The 16,514-nt window shown below is 31.7% G+C and overlaps 1 protein-coding gene across 4 annotated transcripts in view; it reads left to right on the forward strand.

Moving 5' to 3' along the window:
* LOC145297623 (DNA repair protein RAD51 homolog 3-like) overlaps positions 1-16,514 on the forward strand; it is a 75,722-nt gene that overhangs the window by 58,312 nt on the left and 896 nt on the right. For all 4 annotated transcript variants that reach the window (XM_080143708.1, XM_080143717.1, XM_080143736.1 and 1 more), the window contains 3 exons: positions 1,616-1,743; positions 10,242-10,373; positions 15,060-15,257. In XM_080143708.1, the coding sequence (XP_079999834.1) occupies positions 1,616-1,743; positions 10,242-10,373; positions 15,060-15,257 (458 nt within the window). The remainder of the gene's footprint in view (positions 1-1,615; positions 1,744-10,241; positions 10,374-15,059; positions 15,258-16,514) is intronic.

Below are 16,514 nucleotides of genomic sequence, written 5' to 3' on the forward strand. Positions count from 1 at the left end.
AGAGTTAGACACCAGGGTCGTTTTAAATGTGGAAAAGAAAGAAGAAAAAAATTTTTAAATTGTCTCAGGCGTGAAGGATTTTTACCAGTCTGGCATCAGTTGAAATGAATGGCTCTCGTCTTGGAGAGGCTTCATGTTTTGACAAACTTCTGGGCTTGACCTTTACTCCTGACCTGAAATGGAACATGTATATCAAATCCATTGCCAAGGTCGCTGGAAAAATGGCCTTGATAAGTGGTGATCCCTGTGTAAAAAAAAAAAAAAATTGCTCCAGAGAAAGCATTGTTATATTTTGTTATTATTATTTATATTGTTGTTGTTGTTATTAGGAAGTCTTATTAAAAGTGAGTCTTAGAGAGTCTTATTAAGAGAAATGTCGCGTTCTGTGTTCGTGTTATGAAGAGATTCATATAAATGAAATGTTCATACTTAGAAGTGTAGAAGCTCTTGGAGTGAGGAGACAGTGTTGAGACAGTCTTAGTGTTCACATTGTAGATATGAGATGTAGAGACATTATGTATGTGAAGACATTTTAAAACACAGGATATATAAGACATATAATGACAATTTCACTTTACCTTTTGGTAGAATTACAACACAAAGACAACGTTTATAAAAACACATGATGGGTTTATTTCTTCTTCGACCGGTCGGTGGTTTTCTTAGTCAGGAATTCAAAGTTTTACATTCTATGTTTCAAAGGTGACCATCTCGCTTCCAGACGTTCCATCTCTGGACTCCAGACTGTCGTCTCTCGTCCTCAGACTCTCTCTGCTTAACTCTAAAGTTTCTAACTATATTGAGAACTTCCCATTTTCCATGACGTCATACACATGTTAAAACATGTGTCTTCTTTCACGTGTTCTGGAAATGCGTGTCCAATACATTTTCCTTTGTTTACAAAAGGAATTTTAACCTATATTTCCAGTAACCTATATTTCCAATATGTTAAAAACATGTTTATTAAATTATCCTATAGTTGCATTCCTCAATTCAATTTCATAACAAAATTGACAAATACACATTCCTTTTCTTAAAACTATTTTATCTCTAAGCTAAACAATGGTTTGTTTTTACATTCCATTTTCTAATTCTCTCTCGTAATCTATTTCTAAACCTAAATTACGAGGTTCGAATTTTGTCTATTCTATTTCATTTTCATTTTAACTAAATCTCTCTATTTTTATACTTACATGAAAAGGGGACAGCCCTTATCATGTAACAGCATGAAGCCACTTGATGTAAAGAACTAAAAAAAATAGCACTTCAAGGTCAAAAACTTGCCAATGATAAGTGTTAGGTGGAATAGATTTTGACCAAGAAAACAGCAATTCTTTCCTCTTTATCAGAAACATTGCTCATGGAAATGTGAAGACTAAAGCATAAAATAAGGAAAGTGAGTTATGTGGCTGCCAAAAGTAAACTCAAGGTCCACTTTCTACTTTACTTGGATTTTTCGTTTTTTTTTTTTTTAATGAATCACTTCTTAATGCTCCCTGGTATCCTGACTGGGGCAGGGAGAAGTGCTGTCCATCGTATCATATCTGTGCGTATGTGTATGCAATTAAAAGCAAAAATTTTGTTTTGTTAATCTCACATTTTTTTGTTTATTCAGGTGAAGTGTCATCAGTATTTACGACGGAACGTGTCTTATCTGGAGTGCATTACTTCCGCTGCCGAGATTATGTTGAATTGCTAGCAACAATTCATTTGTTAACAGACTTCATAAAGGATAACCCTAAGGTAAGAATTTGTAAAATAGGTACTCATCATTTGCTTGCTTCTGCCACTTAATTGAACAAGGTTTGACAACCAACATTCCTCTAAAACGTAGTCACAATCTGTTTTTACACACAACTGAAAGATTCTATTTTTTTTTTTACTTTACTTACTCAGAGTTTAAGGGACCGTTCTTGATTTCTTTGAGATATATAGATATCTCACATGTTTATTTAAAGTTCTTTTCTGCTTCTGAAAACTTAAAGCATAAATCAGTGATGAAGAATCATTTTTTCCTCTCTCCAATGAACTAATTATGTTATATCAGGTTGACAAAAAAGTTCTTGTGGTTTTTAACTTTTAAATTCAAATAAACTTATTTCAGCTCAAACAAAAATTTATTGATCGAAATAAACACTATAAGAATCAACACACTTTTGCCAACGCAAAACAAGTGTATTTATGCCAGTAACATAAAAATCTTGCGTTCTAGTGGCAATGAAGTCGCTAAAAGCATTTTTGATATCGCTTAGGTTTTTGAAGCATTTCTCATGCAGAAAGTTGTTGAGATGTTTGAAAAAGTGGTAGTCAGTTGGTGAGAGAACTGGAAAGTATGGCGGATGAGGCAGTTTTATAGCCCAATTTGTTCAAATTCTGCAGAGTCGGTTTAGCAAGGTGCGATCGGGCATTATCATGGAGGAGAATTGGACCTTTTCTGTTGACTAATGCTGGGTGTTGTTGTCGAAGTTTCTGATGCATTTCATCCATTTGTTGACAGTACTTCTCTGCTGTAATGGTTTCGCCTGCATTCAAAAAACTATAATGGATGAGACCAGTCGCAGACTACCAAACAGTCAATATACCCTTCTCTTGGTGCAACTCTAGCTTCAGGAAGTGTCTTGGAGCTCCGTCAGCATCTAACTACTAAGCTGAGCATTGCCGGTTGTCGTAAAGAACCGACTTTTTATTGCAAATCACAACCCACTCGAGAAACGAGCCCTTCTTATTGCATAGAGGAAGGGAAGATAACACTTCATAACAGCGTTTCTTTTTGTCATTCAATTCGTGAGGCAATTTAATTTAAAAGCAAGTTTTTGAACATCTATGCGTGGATTGACTTCGACTAAGGCTCTTAATTGATCTCTGTCAACATCTGATGGCCAACCACTACGCTCCTTATCTTTAAGACTCTCAAGGGCATTTTTTATCATGACGCCATCACAAGATGGGGTGCCTACCATGACTTAAGAAAGTCCCATCTACCCTCGAGAGAAGGATAGACCATGCCAGTTTCTAAACCTGGTATTTTATCTTGCGGTACATACAACACCTTGACTTCTCAAATGGTGACCCATCTGGTACTGGCCAGGCTCAACGTTGCTTAACTTCAGTGATCTGGCGAGAACCGGTGTGTCAACGTGATTGTGCCGTATATGTACCTTATACATACACTAGCGGGGGTGCCCGGGTGTTTGGAGGTGTGTGTGTTGGGGGAGGCTAGATGAAAACAAATATGATAGATAAAAAAAAAGTTTTGGTAGGTAGGTAGGTAGGTAGGATCAAATCAGGACTTGAGGCGAAGGTGGAAAAAAAAGCGTGAAAAAAACCTGACATGTTTATCCGCTCGGCCAGCAAAGGGGAGTAACAGAAAAACATTTGAATTTATTTAAGGATTAAAAAATGAGGTCAAATAGAAATCACGCAGTTAACTTTTACTGCGAGGCAGTTTTTTTTTTTTTTTGGTTTGTTTACCCAACTTTGGCCGGTTTTATTTCCCCAAGATGTTGGGGGGAAAACCTGCTCCCTATAAAAAGGGGAGTGTCCAATGAATAGCAATTGTCCGATATAAGGGGTTTTCCCCCACAGTGATCAAAAGCTGATTGCTTTCTGGACATTCCCAACACGGAAGCCGGGAATATTGCCTTCGCTTTAGATTAGCTTCGCTTTTATACAAAAAAATCCAACACGCACAAGGGTAGCCGAAATAGCAAGAATTTTGTAAAAGTCGATGTAAATAAAATCTAGACACAATGCAGATCATACATATTATGATCTAGGGGGTATATAAACAGTTGCAAAATATAGTACCCCCCCCTCTCCCCTGAGAATCCCAGTGAAAAAAGCCTTTGCCGGACATACATAAAATGTGCACACACATTTTGCCTTTTATATATATATAGACTAGTGGGGGTACCCAGCGTTGCCCGGGTGTGTGTAGATCCAAACCCTATGTTAAACTTCTTTTGAAAAATCGGAAAAAAAACCCAAAAAAACAACGAATGTGATGTAAAAAGAAGAAAAACTAAACTAAAAAAACAAAAATTTGTTTAAAAAATTGAAAAAAAATTTTTTTTTTTTAGTTTTGGTAGGTAGGTAGGATCGAACCTGGAATGTTAAGGCAAAAACCTTGATAAGTTACCTGCTTACCCACGAAAGGAAAGTAACTGAAAACAATTCTGATTTAACGTTTATAAATGGCAGATGCGCGGCGAAATTAATTAGGTCAAAGGAAAGTAAATTCTGCACTTAATTTTAACTGTGGGATAGTTCTTTTGTTTTTTTTTTTTTTTTTACCCAACTCTGGTTTTGTTTCCCCAACGTGTTGGGGAAAACCAGCTCCTCCGTTTATTAGGGGAGTGTCCAAATGAAAGCAATTGTCTGATATGACGGTTTTCACTGACATTGACCAAACGTTCATTGCTTTCTGGACGCTCCCGGCCCATGGCCGATAAAGGCACTTTAGTTTTACATCAGTTTCACTTTTATATGAAAAAGCCGAATCAACACAAGAAGGGCCGAAATAGCAAGAATTGTGTAAAAGTCACTGTAAATAAATTTAGACGCGACGCGCGTTCGCAATTCGTACATATTATGATGTACACAGTATATAAGAAGTTCTAAGCGATAGTACCCCTTTTTTTGGACATATAAGAACTTGCGCCCATTTTGCCTTTCATATATATATTAGATGAAAAAATCGGCATGGAAGAGTATATAACATGTTGTTGTTTGGTGCTATGATCTATTCCTGCGTCAGCGGTTATGTATTTAAAAATAAATAGATTATTATGAACATTTATAGCCCAAATATTGTCTTCGATTGTTTTTGTTCATTTGCTTTTTCACCTTTCCAGTTTTCTGCATTGCTATTACCCTTCATAAATACCCATGTTCTTATTTATCAACAAGGCTTCAAGCAATCTACAATTCTCTTTTAATAATATTTAACTTAAAATAATTTTGGTATTCATTTTTTTAAAATTGATACTATTTCCTAAACAAGCACAATAACCAATATTGATAAATACAGAGTTAATTCCCCTTATATGTAATTTTGATGCCTATGTGGATTGGTGATCTTTTAAACCAATGCATTTCATTTTAAAACATTATTATGTACTTACGTCTCATGTCGAAATTAGTATAAATCCCAAAAATTATGAAAAGTGGTCCAGTAGAAGATGTGTTAGATGTATTTTTAATTTAAAAAAAAAATCATCCACAATTTTGTTCTGAGATTATCTGTTTAAATATGGCAACTTGTTAATTTAAGCCAATTTAATTGAAAGGAGATAAGTCAGTTTGTCACACTGAATTGATTTTAATTTGTACATGGCACGTTAGTGCGTAAGTTTTCACATGAAATAAAATTGGTTTAAAAGATCACCAATCTATTAGGTTGGAATGAAAGTAACGTTTTTGCCCAACACATTTATTTCATCGGAAACATTCACATTACAGCATTTTTAATCTTTACAATAATTTCCCTCATTTTCTATGATTTCTGTCCAATGATCCAACTAGCTTCTTGCTGCCTTCAAAAAATTTCTTCGATTTTTGAGAGAAAGACAAATTCAGGTCATTTTTTTAGTTGCTTGTCATTTTTATAAATTTTAATTACTTATATGATTCTGCAAGGATTGGAAAAGATGGTAGTCAGGTGGTGCACTATCAGGTGAATAAGACAGATGAGACAAAACTGTTCAGTTGAAACTAATGACATTTTATTGAGTGATTCTTGCTGTATGAGGTCTCACGTTATCATGCTGAAGCACTACACCTTTCTTATTGAGTAATGCTGGCTATTTTTTGATAGAGCAGTTCTTAGATCATCCAGCTGCGAATGGTATTTTACTGCCATGATTGTTTGGTTACACTCTGGTAACTCTTAATGAATCATTCCTCTCATGTCTCACCATAAAAGGAGCATAACCTTCTTTGTGTGTAGTCCTTGTTTTGGAACGTACTGTGAACTTTGGATTCGGTTTAACCATTGGCTTTTGCGTTGGGTATTCTTGTAAAGAACCCGTTTTTCATCTCCAGTCACAATTCTTTGCAAAAATGGTTCTCAATAATTCCTTGAAAGCATACATATGTAAATAGTCAGTCTTTGATTTCGTTCAACATCAGTTAAATTGTGGAGAACTCGCTGCCCAAGTTTTTAAATTTTTCCTAACTCGTAAGGGCATGAAATGATTATGGTAAGGGTTGTATTGAATTGGTGAGCTAATTCTCTGCTGGTTAACTTTGGATTGGTTTCTATGTCTTTAATGACCTTCCTGAATGCAACCAATCTGACAGATTAAAGTCTCCAGAAAAATTTTTTGCAAACCACTGTTGATATTTTTGATTATTCAGAACATTCATCTGATAGTTCAAATATTCCTTGAAGTTTCTGCAGCTCACTAATATCCATTTTTTTGACGGATGAGACAATTAAACTTAATATTTCCTCACTGATTACTATATCCGAAAGGCAAAGCAAGATATTAAGACACCAATTTATCCAAAAATCTAGAACTATGTACAACTTAGGAGGCTGCAAAATGATGAAGTGAAAAAAATGACATTACTTTCTTTCCAACCTGATACACAAAATGGCCGCGCGTTTTTTTGTATGTCCAGCAAAGGCTTTTTTCGAGCAGGGGTAAGGGGTTCTTGGGGCGGTACTATGTTTTAGAACTGTTTATATACTCCCTAGATCATAATATTTCCGATTTGCGTATGCATGTCGTATCTAGATTTATTTTTATTTTGTTTTTCGTATACACAAACAGTGGTCACGGATATCAGATCAGCAGACTTGCTGTTATAAATGGTTAATGGATATCGTTGTTGACTATGTGAGTTCAAATCTCATTATATCTATTGTGGTAATTTAACATGCTTATATTGTTTGAAAAGACATGAAGCTGCAATGTCCTTTTGAGCCATGGTTAAAAAATTAACCTTATGTTTAGTCAGCTACCTAAATGAATAAATACGAAAGTTGGGTTCATTTCTTGCACTAATCATAAAGTGAAAAATGCCCTTTTCTTAATTAATTCAACGTTACACAAAATATGCATCATCTATTTTTTATACTATACCACCGTAACTTTATATAGACATATCATCACTTTGATTGATTTTGTTTGCAGTCTCCTTTCTCTATTCCAATTTCTGCATACCTACATACATAAAATTATTATTGAGCATTTGAAAATTATATATATATATATATAAAGAGTGTGGACATTTTTAAATCAAAGTCTTTGGTGTTTGTTCGTTCTAATTGGATATCAAAAATACATTTTAAATGAAAACACGTGATCACATGTCATGTCGTAATTAGTAAAAATTACGAAAAATAGTCGAGTAGAAAAATAATTACAAGAAAAAAATAAGATATATCGAATAATGCAATTTTATTGGTTTCTTCTATAGCGGCCAATATTGTATTACAAACTGACTTATCTCCCTTGTTGTAACTTAACTTTTGCTATTTCAAATTAAAAAATGTCCAATCAAGAATATACCATAATAACAATTAAAAAAAATTTTTTTTAAAGATAGTTCTAGCTGATCTACACTATAGATTTTCATAATTTAAATTTTTTTTTTACTAATTTCTACATGACGTATTATTATATAATAGTGTTTTTATTTAACATGCATATCATTGATGTCCAATTATAATGCATGAGGTTTTCTTGCTGATAAGACGTTTTATGAATTATGAAAGGAATAAAGATCCAAGAATCTGGAATGTCCATGCAAGAATTATTTGTAAAAATTACAGGGTTCTTATTTAGAAATTGATTTAATTAAAAAAATTTTTTAAATTGCAGAAAAATCTTTGTTGTATGTATCTATCACAGATTAAAGATGTCATATTCCAAAAACACATAAATTCATCAAGTATTTTTTTTTTTTTTAATTAAGAAAATCAAAATTTATGATTTTTATCAAAACAAAAAGTTTAATAAAAATCTTTGAATACAAACAAAATCTGGGTAGTTGAATTGAGTTGTCACCCTTGAATTTTAACACATTCTAAAATGACATGGTGGTTTGTCATAAAATTAGGTTGATCAATTTACTTGGTTTTTAGAATATGACATCTTTGTTTTATGACATCTTTCTCTTCATAAAGAAAGCAATCAGCTTTGATCAATGTCGGGGAAACCTCATATCTGACAATTGCTATTCATTTGAGAGTTCCCCCTTATTCGGGGGAGCTTGGTTTCTCCAACATCATGGGGAAAAAAAAAAAAATGAAATGGCGGAAAGCTGAACTGGCCTTCAGCCAACGTTCATTTCTGCAAGTCAACTTTTTCATTGACATCGCTAAATTTCAACGCTTTTCACTTCCTATGGCCTCGTAGCATCATGGTAAGATCTCACTTTGTCTTTCACTTTTTTTTCCGTTTTCGGGTTCGTCACGGGTTCAAAACACTTTTTAAAATTTTCTTTTACACCTACAGACACCTGGGCAATGCCGGGTACCCCTGCTAATACTAAAATAAATATCTTCAAAAAAATTTTAAACATGATTGAGTAGAAGATTGTGTAAAACTTTTTATTAAAAATAAACATAGGTCTTATATTTTCTCACTCCGTCATTGATAACAATGGGTCCTATAAACCAGGGGAGATAAGTCATTCTCTCATTTACGGAAGCAAATATTAAGACCATAATATAAAACTGCAATTTATGATAAAATTAATTTTGGCACTTCTACACTATCAGAATGAAATTTTGTAGTCGATAGATGGAGTTTTCAGATAAAAAAAAAAACAATGGTTTCTACTGATTTTTTTTTTGTCAATTTTAATAAATTACAATGTTAACTTCCAAATTATGCAGTCGAAATTACCTGAATATTATTGAATTATTAAAAGAAACAACTTTAATCCTGTTAGCAGATGAAAAATTGTGGCCATCTTGTTTTTATAAAATAAATTTAAATGCAAACATAAACAAAAGGAAGTAACTCTAAATGTTTAATGTGACTAACGCAAAACAAATAAAAAAATAAACAACATATATACAGTGTTTCTGGGTCTGTTTTTCATTTAAGATTTTTTCATAATTGTTTAATATAAAAATAACTGTTTGCCTAAAAATTAAATAATGTAAAAATAGCATATATACAAGATTTTGCTTGAGTTTTCCAAGAATTATCGTGAGGAAATTACCTCCCTTTTTAACTCTCCTGTGTCTTACATAAGCAAATACGATCATTTTCTTCAAATTCTATTTTTTATTTTCTTTAATAAATAATTTTCTACCTTATCGATTTTCGTAATTTTTGGATATAATCATCTTAAAAATACAAGCAATACACAGATACAATTGTTTTCATGTGAAATTCAGTATAAGGATTTATGAAATTTCGTTCTGATAGTGTAGAAGTGCCTTAATTTTTAACTTGTAATTAATCCTTGTTTCTAATTACTGGTGAGGATACATATGCACATAAAAGTGTTTTTACTTGAAATGTGATTTTTTATCGTATCTAATTGTAAAAACATTTTGATGTACTTAGGTGTCATTCTGAAATAAGTATCCTCACCAAATATTTCTTTAAATGATTGAATAGAAGATCGTGTAGAAATATTTATTAAAAATAAACATTGGTTTTATTGTATTTTCTTGATCTGCCATATTTATCAATCATTATCAGCAGAAATACCGGAAGTTTATATAAACCAAGGGCGATAAGTCATTCATTAGAGAAAGAAAAAAATTAACACCATAATAGTAAGTCAAGAAAAGAATAGAAAGTAAAACTGCAATGTATGATAAAATTAATCTTCACTTGTAATTAATCTTTTACTTGATACCCTTTTCTAATTTTTGGCGAGGACATGTATTTTAGCATGATACACAAGTATATCCAAGTGTTTTTACTTGAAATGCGATTTTTAATTGTGACTGATAATAAAGAAGCAGATAACTGTTTATTCATACAAACATTTTGGTTACATATATACAGACATTTTTAAACTAAAGCTTTATTTTGGCTTATCTTCTTCAGGCCAAGTTGTTAGGATTTGTTCTTTATCTGCCTGGTTAAATTTAGTAAAAATATGACGATAGCTGAAACATGTAAAACTGTTGATTTAGAATAAATGCTTCATACCAAATTAAATTACAGCCTTATTAAATACTCATATACTTATTTACTAGCAATGCTTCAAACAAACTACCATGCCTTTTAATTTAAATTTTTTTTTTAATTTTTTTTTTTTTTTAGGTAAAACTGGTGATTATTGACAGTATTGCATTCCACTTCCGTCATGATTTTGAAGACCTTGGCCTCAGGACACGTTTACTTACAACTGTAGCACAAAACCTCATCCAGATTGCCAACCAATACAAACTCGCTGTAAGTAACACTTTGTGCATTTAGTATTACTTTCCTTCTGATTTCCCATCACAAGTGTTACTTTCAATACTATGAAAATATTACTTTTAATGTCATAAAGAAATTTAAGAAAATAGAAGGAAAAAAAAAGTTTGAAATTCCAAAATTTCTATTGGTTAATTTGACGTTTAACATGTAAAACCAATGACTTTGTTAGAATTCTTATGTTTTGGAATTTTTTGAGATAAAGATTGAGGCTTTTTAGTTTTTCAATATATGTGCTAAATAGTAAAATTCATGACTCGCTATTAACATTACTTTAAAAAACATTTACTATTAACATTATTTTAAATACAAATTTACTCTGATGATATGAGCCACTTATTGAAAATTCATGGATTAAGGAAATAACTTAAAATTTTTGTATACCTTGTTAAATAATAAATTTGTCGTACATTTTAAAAAATGTACTAAACTTAAATCCAAAATATTGCTGTAGCTTATATATTGAGCTTTTTTTATTTATCTGGCAAGGTTACAGAGGAGACAACTGAAGCAGCAAAACTGAAGCTGCTTGCCAGGACACTATATATACAAATGTAGGCATATTTTATTGGTTTGAAAATATATACTTTTTTTTTACCAATTGTCATAAAATTTTAACCATAAAATAGTATTATAATCTTCAAAAAGCTTGCAAATTTTTATGTAGTTTCGTCCCATAGAACCAAAGATATGAGCATTGGCTATGAGAATATATATATATATATATATATATATATATATATATATATATATATATATATATAGATAGACCACCTTTTTTGGCAATGTTATAAGTTCAAAATCTCAGCAACTATTGATCAGAATTTAAAAAAAATGAAGACTTGTTGGAAAGGTAATGACCTAAATGACATTTGCTCTTAAGGTTGCACAATAAGGGGATCATTCATCATCCAGAGCCTATTTTTGGCACTTTTTTACAGCCATAAAATGTTTTAATCATAATCATTTGTTTTCATAGTTTTACATATGAATTACAAAATAGCTGATATTTACCCAAAACCTCTGGCCTTGATAGAGAGGAGACTAAAACTTGCTGCTATGGTTTCAAATGATCTTAATTAACAGTAAGGGGAGACTTGATTCCAAATATTTCTTATATGTTATATCTCCTCTCTTTGGTTTTCATATATAAAGTAAATTCTACAGTGTGTAAGGATTATTTGATACTGAAGATATTCGTAATCGTACCCTATTTCGAAAAGAGGGGCGATATAACATATGAGAAATATTTGGAATCAAGTCCTCCCTTGCTGTTATTTCAGATCATTTGAAATCATAGCAGCAAGTTTTAGTCTCCCCTCCATCAAGACCAGAGGTTTTGGGGAAATATATATATATATATATATATATATATATATATATATATGTCTGTATATAAAGAAATTCAATTTAAACTCTGTGAATTAGAATTTACAACAAATTTATTATTCGAAAAGGAATACAATTTAAAATCTTTTAAAAAAATTTAATGAAGTTTCAAAGCATGGCTCTTATCCTCAGAGGAAAGCAGTTAGCAACATGATATTCATAGGCAAACTATCAATTTTTCTGGTGAGCACATAAATTGAAAACTATAAACTATTAAAGAAGTCAAAAGGAAAATTTTAAAATTTTCAATTTGTATTCTTGTTGAATAATAAATTTGTTGTAAATTCAATTCTTTATATCAATGCTTTATCTTGGACATTAAGCTTTTTCATCTGGTTAGTATTACCCTATAAATATTAACATTAATATTTATATTTGCCTTTAGTTCACAGAATTATTCAGTTTGTAAACTTGGAAATATTTTTGAATTTATATATATATATATATATATATGTATGTATATGTATATATATTTATATTTCCACAATCCGATAAGCCACAGCAACTATAAAGATCAGATGCCCTAGACTCATGTTTTTGCCACGTTTTATGACTTTTCGGTTGGACACATTTATATATATATCATCTTTACACATGAAAAAATTGAAATAGCTTCAAATATTTCAATGATGGCATACATAGAAAAAGCTTGATGAGCTAAGAAAGAATCTTTTAAAATTTTTTAAATTCAATTAAAATTAAGGAAGTTATGATTATTTTTGTGCCTTGCATGTTTAAATATTTTCCCCCTTCAATCTTCAAGATTCAGATTCAAGATTAAGCAATGAAATTTGCCATATAAGTGTATTTCTGTGCAAGGAATCAGAATATGCTACTGAAAATCTTCAGAAATTAATGGTTTCCAAATAATCTGCAGTAAATGCTCATAAATATGCTTCAATTACTTAAAAATGCCCTGTATCCATTAAAAGAAAATCTTAAACCGTTTAAAAATGAATATATTGCAATAATATTTCTTTGGTATTATTGTAGATTAATACCTTCTGTTACCCCCTCCCATCTGACCACCTCTCCAAAATATGTGATTCTACCTTTGTAGGCTACTAGCTGTTCAGCCTTGCTTTGCTTGGGGGCTATGTACTGTTCATAACTTTATGTGCATATGTATATATTAAAAAGTTTGACTCATGCTCAGATAACCTACATTTAAAATTTCAAGTGTTTAGACCTAAAATTGGCTGAATAGTTTGCTAGAGACCACAAAGGTCAAATCTTTTGAACTTTGACCCCTTGGCAACCAAATCATTTGAAATTTTACATAAAGGGTATTCAGACATGCATCAAGCTTTTTAATCAGTTTTTGGTCGAAAATTTGGCTGTCAAGCGGTTTAAGTTAGAAAGAGTTGACCTTTGCAAACTCTACCAAACTCCTCCACCAATTTTGGGTCTAAACACTTGAAATTTTAGATGTAGGTTACCTAGACATGAGTTAAACTTTTTAATATATGCACATAAAGTTATGAACAATACATAGGGCCTGAGCAAAGCCAGGCTGAACTGCTAGTATATAAAATAAATGAAAGAAAAAAAAACAAGATGTAAAAGAACAAAATTATATGGAAATGTGTGAATTCACGACATTAAAATTATTGAATTCACTTTTTCACAGGTTTCAGTTTTATTTGTAAATTTCATACTATTTTTGTAATTTTCTCTTAAAATGTGACCTTTTGAAAATGTAAGTTTATAAATATATAATTCCCTTTTTATCACTCTTTCGACAATTTTCATACAAGTAGTGGACTGAATTAACACCAATTGTGGTTTGGTCTGTTGTATCTTAAGCACATTAAAGTGGCGAGGGGGAGGAGGCTATATTATAATTGACTAGCCTAGGTGCCTGGCATTGCCCAGGTGTTTGGAGAGGTGTATTGAGCAAAAAAAAACCAAAAAAAAAACAAGAAATGAGAATAGGCAGGCAGGCTCGAACCCGTACTGCGAAGGAGGAAAAGAACGTGAAAAAAAACGTGATGTCTTTGCCATTGTGTCCATCACCAAACTGGAAGTGGCAAAGGTTTAAATTAAGGCTAGTCAATCAAAAACTTTTGAAAATATTGGCGAAAAAAGCGACCCCCTCCCTGTAGAAAAGTGCCCAGTTGAGGGTGAAGGAATTAATGGTTTTACCCAATTTTTCAATATTTGTCATCCGAGGGGTCGAGCTTTAAAACAATTCTAATCTCATGAAAATCCATCGCCTCTGTCAAAAGTTTTAGGTAGACATACATACATACATACGTACATTTAAATAGACAGATGAGATTTATATTATAGGCTAGCGGGGGTACCCGGTGTTGCCTGGTTCTTTAGAGGTGTTTGTGTTGAGTTGGTAATTAAAAACAACAGAATAAGCAAAGTAATAACCCTGTTATAAAAAAAAGCAATAAATGAACGTGATGCAAACGAACGATGTTAAAATTTCTTAAAATCAGAAAAACAAAAACTAAAAAAAGAAAACGCGAACGTGATGAAAAAAAAAACAAAAAAAAAAATGAACGTGATACAAAATGAATGATGTTAAAACTTAAAAAATCGGAAAAAGAAAAAAAAAACAGCGAACGCGAAAAATGCCATAAATAACCCTGCTTCGATATTAAAATTGTAGGTGTGTGTGTTGGGGGGTGGGGGAGATGAAAACTAAAAGTAATAACCCTGTTTAAATATTTAAAAAAAAAACGAAAAAAGAAAAAAAAAACAGCGAAAAAATTTTGGAAGGGAGATAGGCTCGAATCCGAAGTCTTGAGGTTAGTAGTCTGATGACATAGCATGACACCACGAAGCCAGGGACTTGGAAAGATTTGAAAATAAGCGTTTAAAACCCCAGGTAATTTTCTAGGTCATATATCACACCATAGCAGTAGCAAAGAAAATGAATTAACAGTGCAAATTTTGTTGTAAGATAAAAGTGGCCGAAATAAAAGAAATTTACGCCGTCGCTTTGTAAGTGTTAGATATTATAATCTCGGTAGCATATAAAAAGTTATAAGAATGAGTGAGCAAGCTGAGAAGCAGCCGGAGAAAAGCCTTTGCCGGACATACAGAAAAAATGCACATGCACACACACAAACACACACACATTTTCGCTTTTATAGATATAGATGGAGTGATGGGTAAACTGATGGAGGCGCGGAATTGTACGTAGACTTTAGATAATTTTTTTTTTGTTTTTACATCTTTTTCTTTCTCTCTCTTTAGTTATTTTCTTTTTAATTAAATCATCTTCGAATTAAATTTTCTATTTTTTCTTATTTCCAGATTGTTTTAACCAATCAAATGACAACTCGTGTAAGCAATCAGACTGATATGAGTTCCAACCTGATTCCTGCGTTGGGTGAGAGTTGGGCTCATGTCAGCACAATACGCATCATTCTTTATTGGGAAGACAAGCAGAGAATGGCTCTTCTATACAAATCACCAGACCATAAAGAGGACACTGTTCCTTTCCAGATTACAGTAAGTAATGAAATTTTGTTCTTTCAACTCTATGACTTCTGCGTAATAAAAAGTAATCTTTAAACTCCTTTAGGCATACCCAACATTTCCTGATCTAGCCTAATAACGTTGCATTACTAAAGAAATCGTAATAGAAACATGTATACATATATGTTAAAAAATTAAAAATTCATTGGTTGCTTCACCTCTGGAAAATATTAACCTGGAATAAATTTATATATATATATATATATATATATATATATATATATATATATAAAGCTGTGTGTGTGTGGTCACGAATAGGCTCCTATATGGTTGACTATTTTAAAAAACTGGTTACATATAATGATAGAAGATGTATCGAGACACAGGAATGGGTATGTTTGATCCTGCAGAATGGTGGTTCATTAATATTGTGGGGTCTGCGTTCGCGCCTGGTCCACAAAGTATGAAATTAAAAAATTTTTAAATTAAAAAAGAAACGTTTACAAGTGTTTTTTATGTAGATGTACATAAGAATACTTTGGTAAGTATGTTTTAACTTAAATAAGGATGGTATAATAAAATTGTGGGGTCTGCATTCGCACTTGGCCTCCATAGAATGGAAATAGGCACAAACTTTAATAAAGACTTTTCATATCTATCTGCGTAAGTATACTTTGATAATTATGTTTCAGTTTGAAGAAATATGGTATAATACAATTATGGGGTGTTTGTTCGCGCCTGACCTCCATAGAATCGAAATATGTCACAAAGTTTAACAAGGTTTTTTAATATAGATCCATAGAATATTGTGATAAGTGTTTAAGTGTGAACTGGTATGGTATAATTAAATTATGGGGCTTATCTATTTTATATTTACTTTCATCATATTTTGCTTTGGTTTTGATACCCACAAATTCGAAGCTATCTCTTTACAACTCTTCCTTTTCATAACCTATACTTTAATAAATCAGAGTCCATTTTCTGTAGGCTGTTTTTGAACCCAGTCAACGAAGGGTACTTTTGCTAGTATATATATATATATATATATATATATATATATATATATATATATATATATATATTTATTACCGTTTTATCTGCTTAGTTACACATATTTTTGATTACCGATGTTTTGATTTTGATTAAATATTTATTTATGATGAATATTTCTATGAAGTCTGACGAAATTATCAGATCATGAACATGATTCAGTAATCAAAACATGTGTAACTAAGCAGATAAAATGGTAATAAAAAAAATATATTTTTGCTCTACAATAGTATTGAGCAC

This window comes from Euprymna scolopes, chromosome 2 (assembly GCF_053919585.1).
Source record: "Euprymna scolopes isolate OS-2025 chromosome 2, ASM5391958v1, whole genome shotgun sequence".
Lineage (NCBI taxonomy): Eukaryota > Metazoa > Mollusca > Cephalopoda > Sepiida > Sepiolidae > Euprymna > Euprymna scolopes.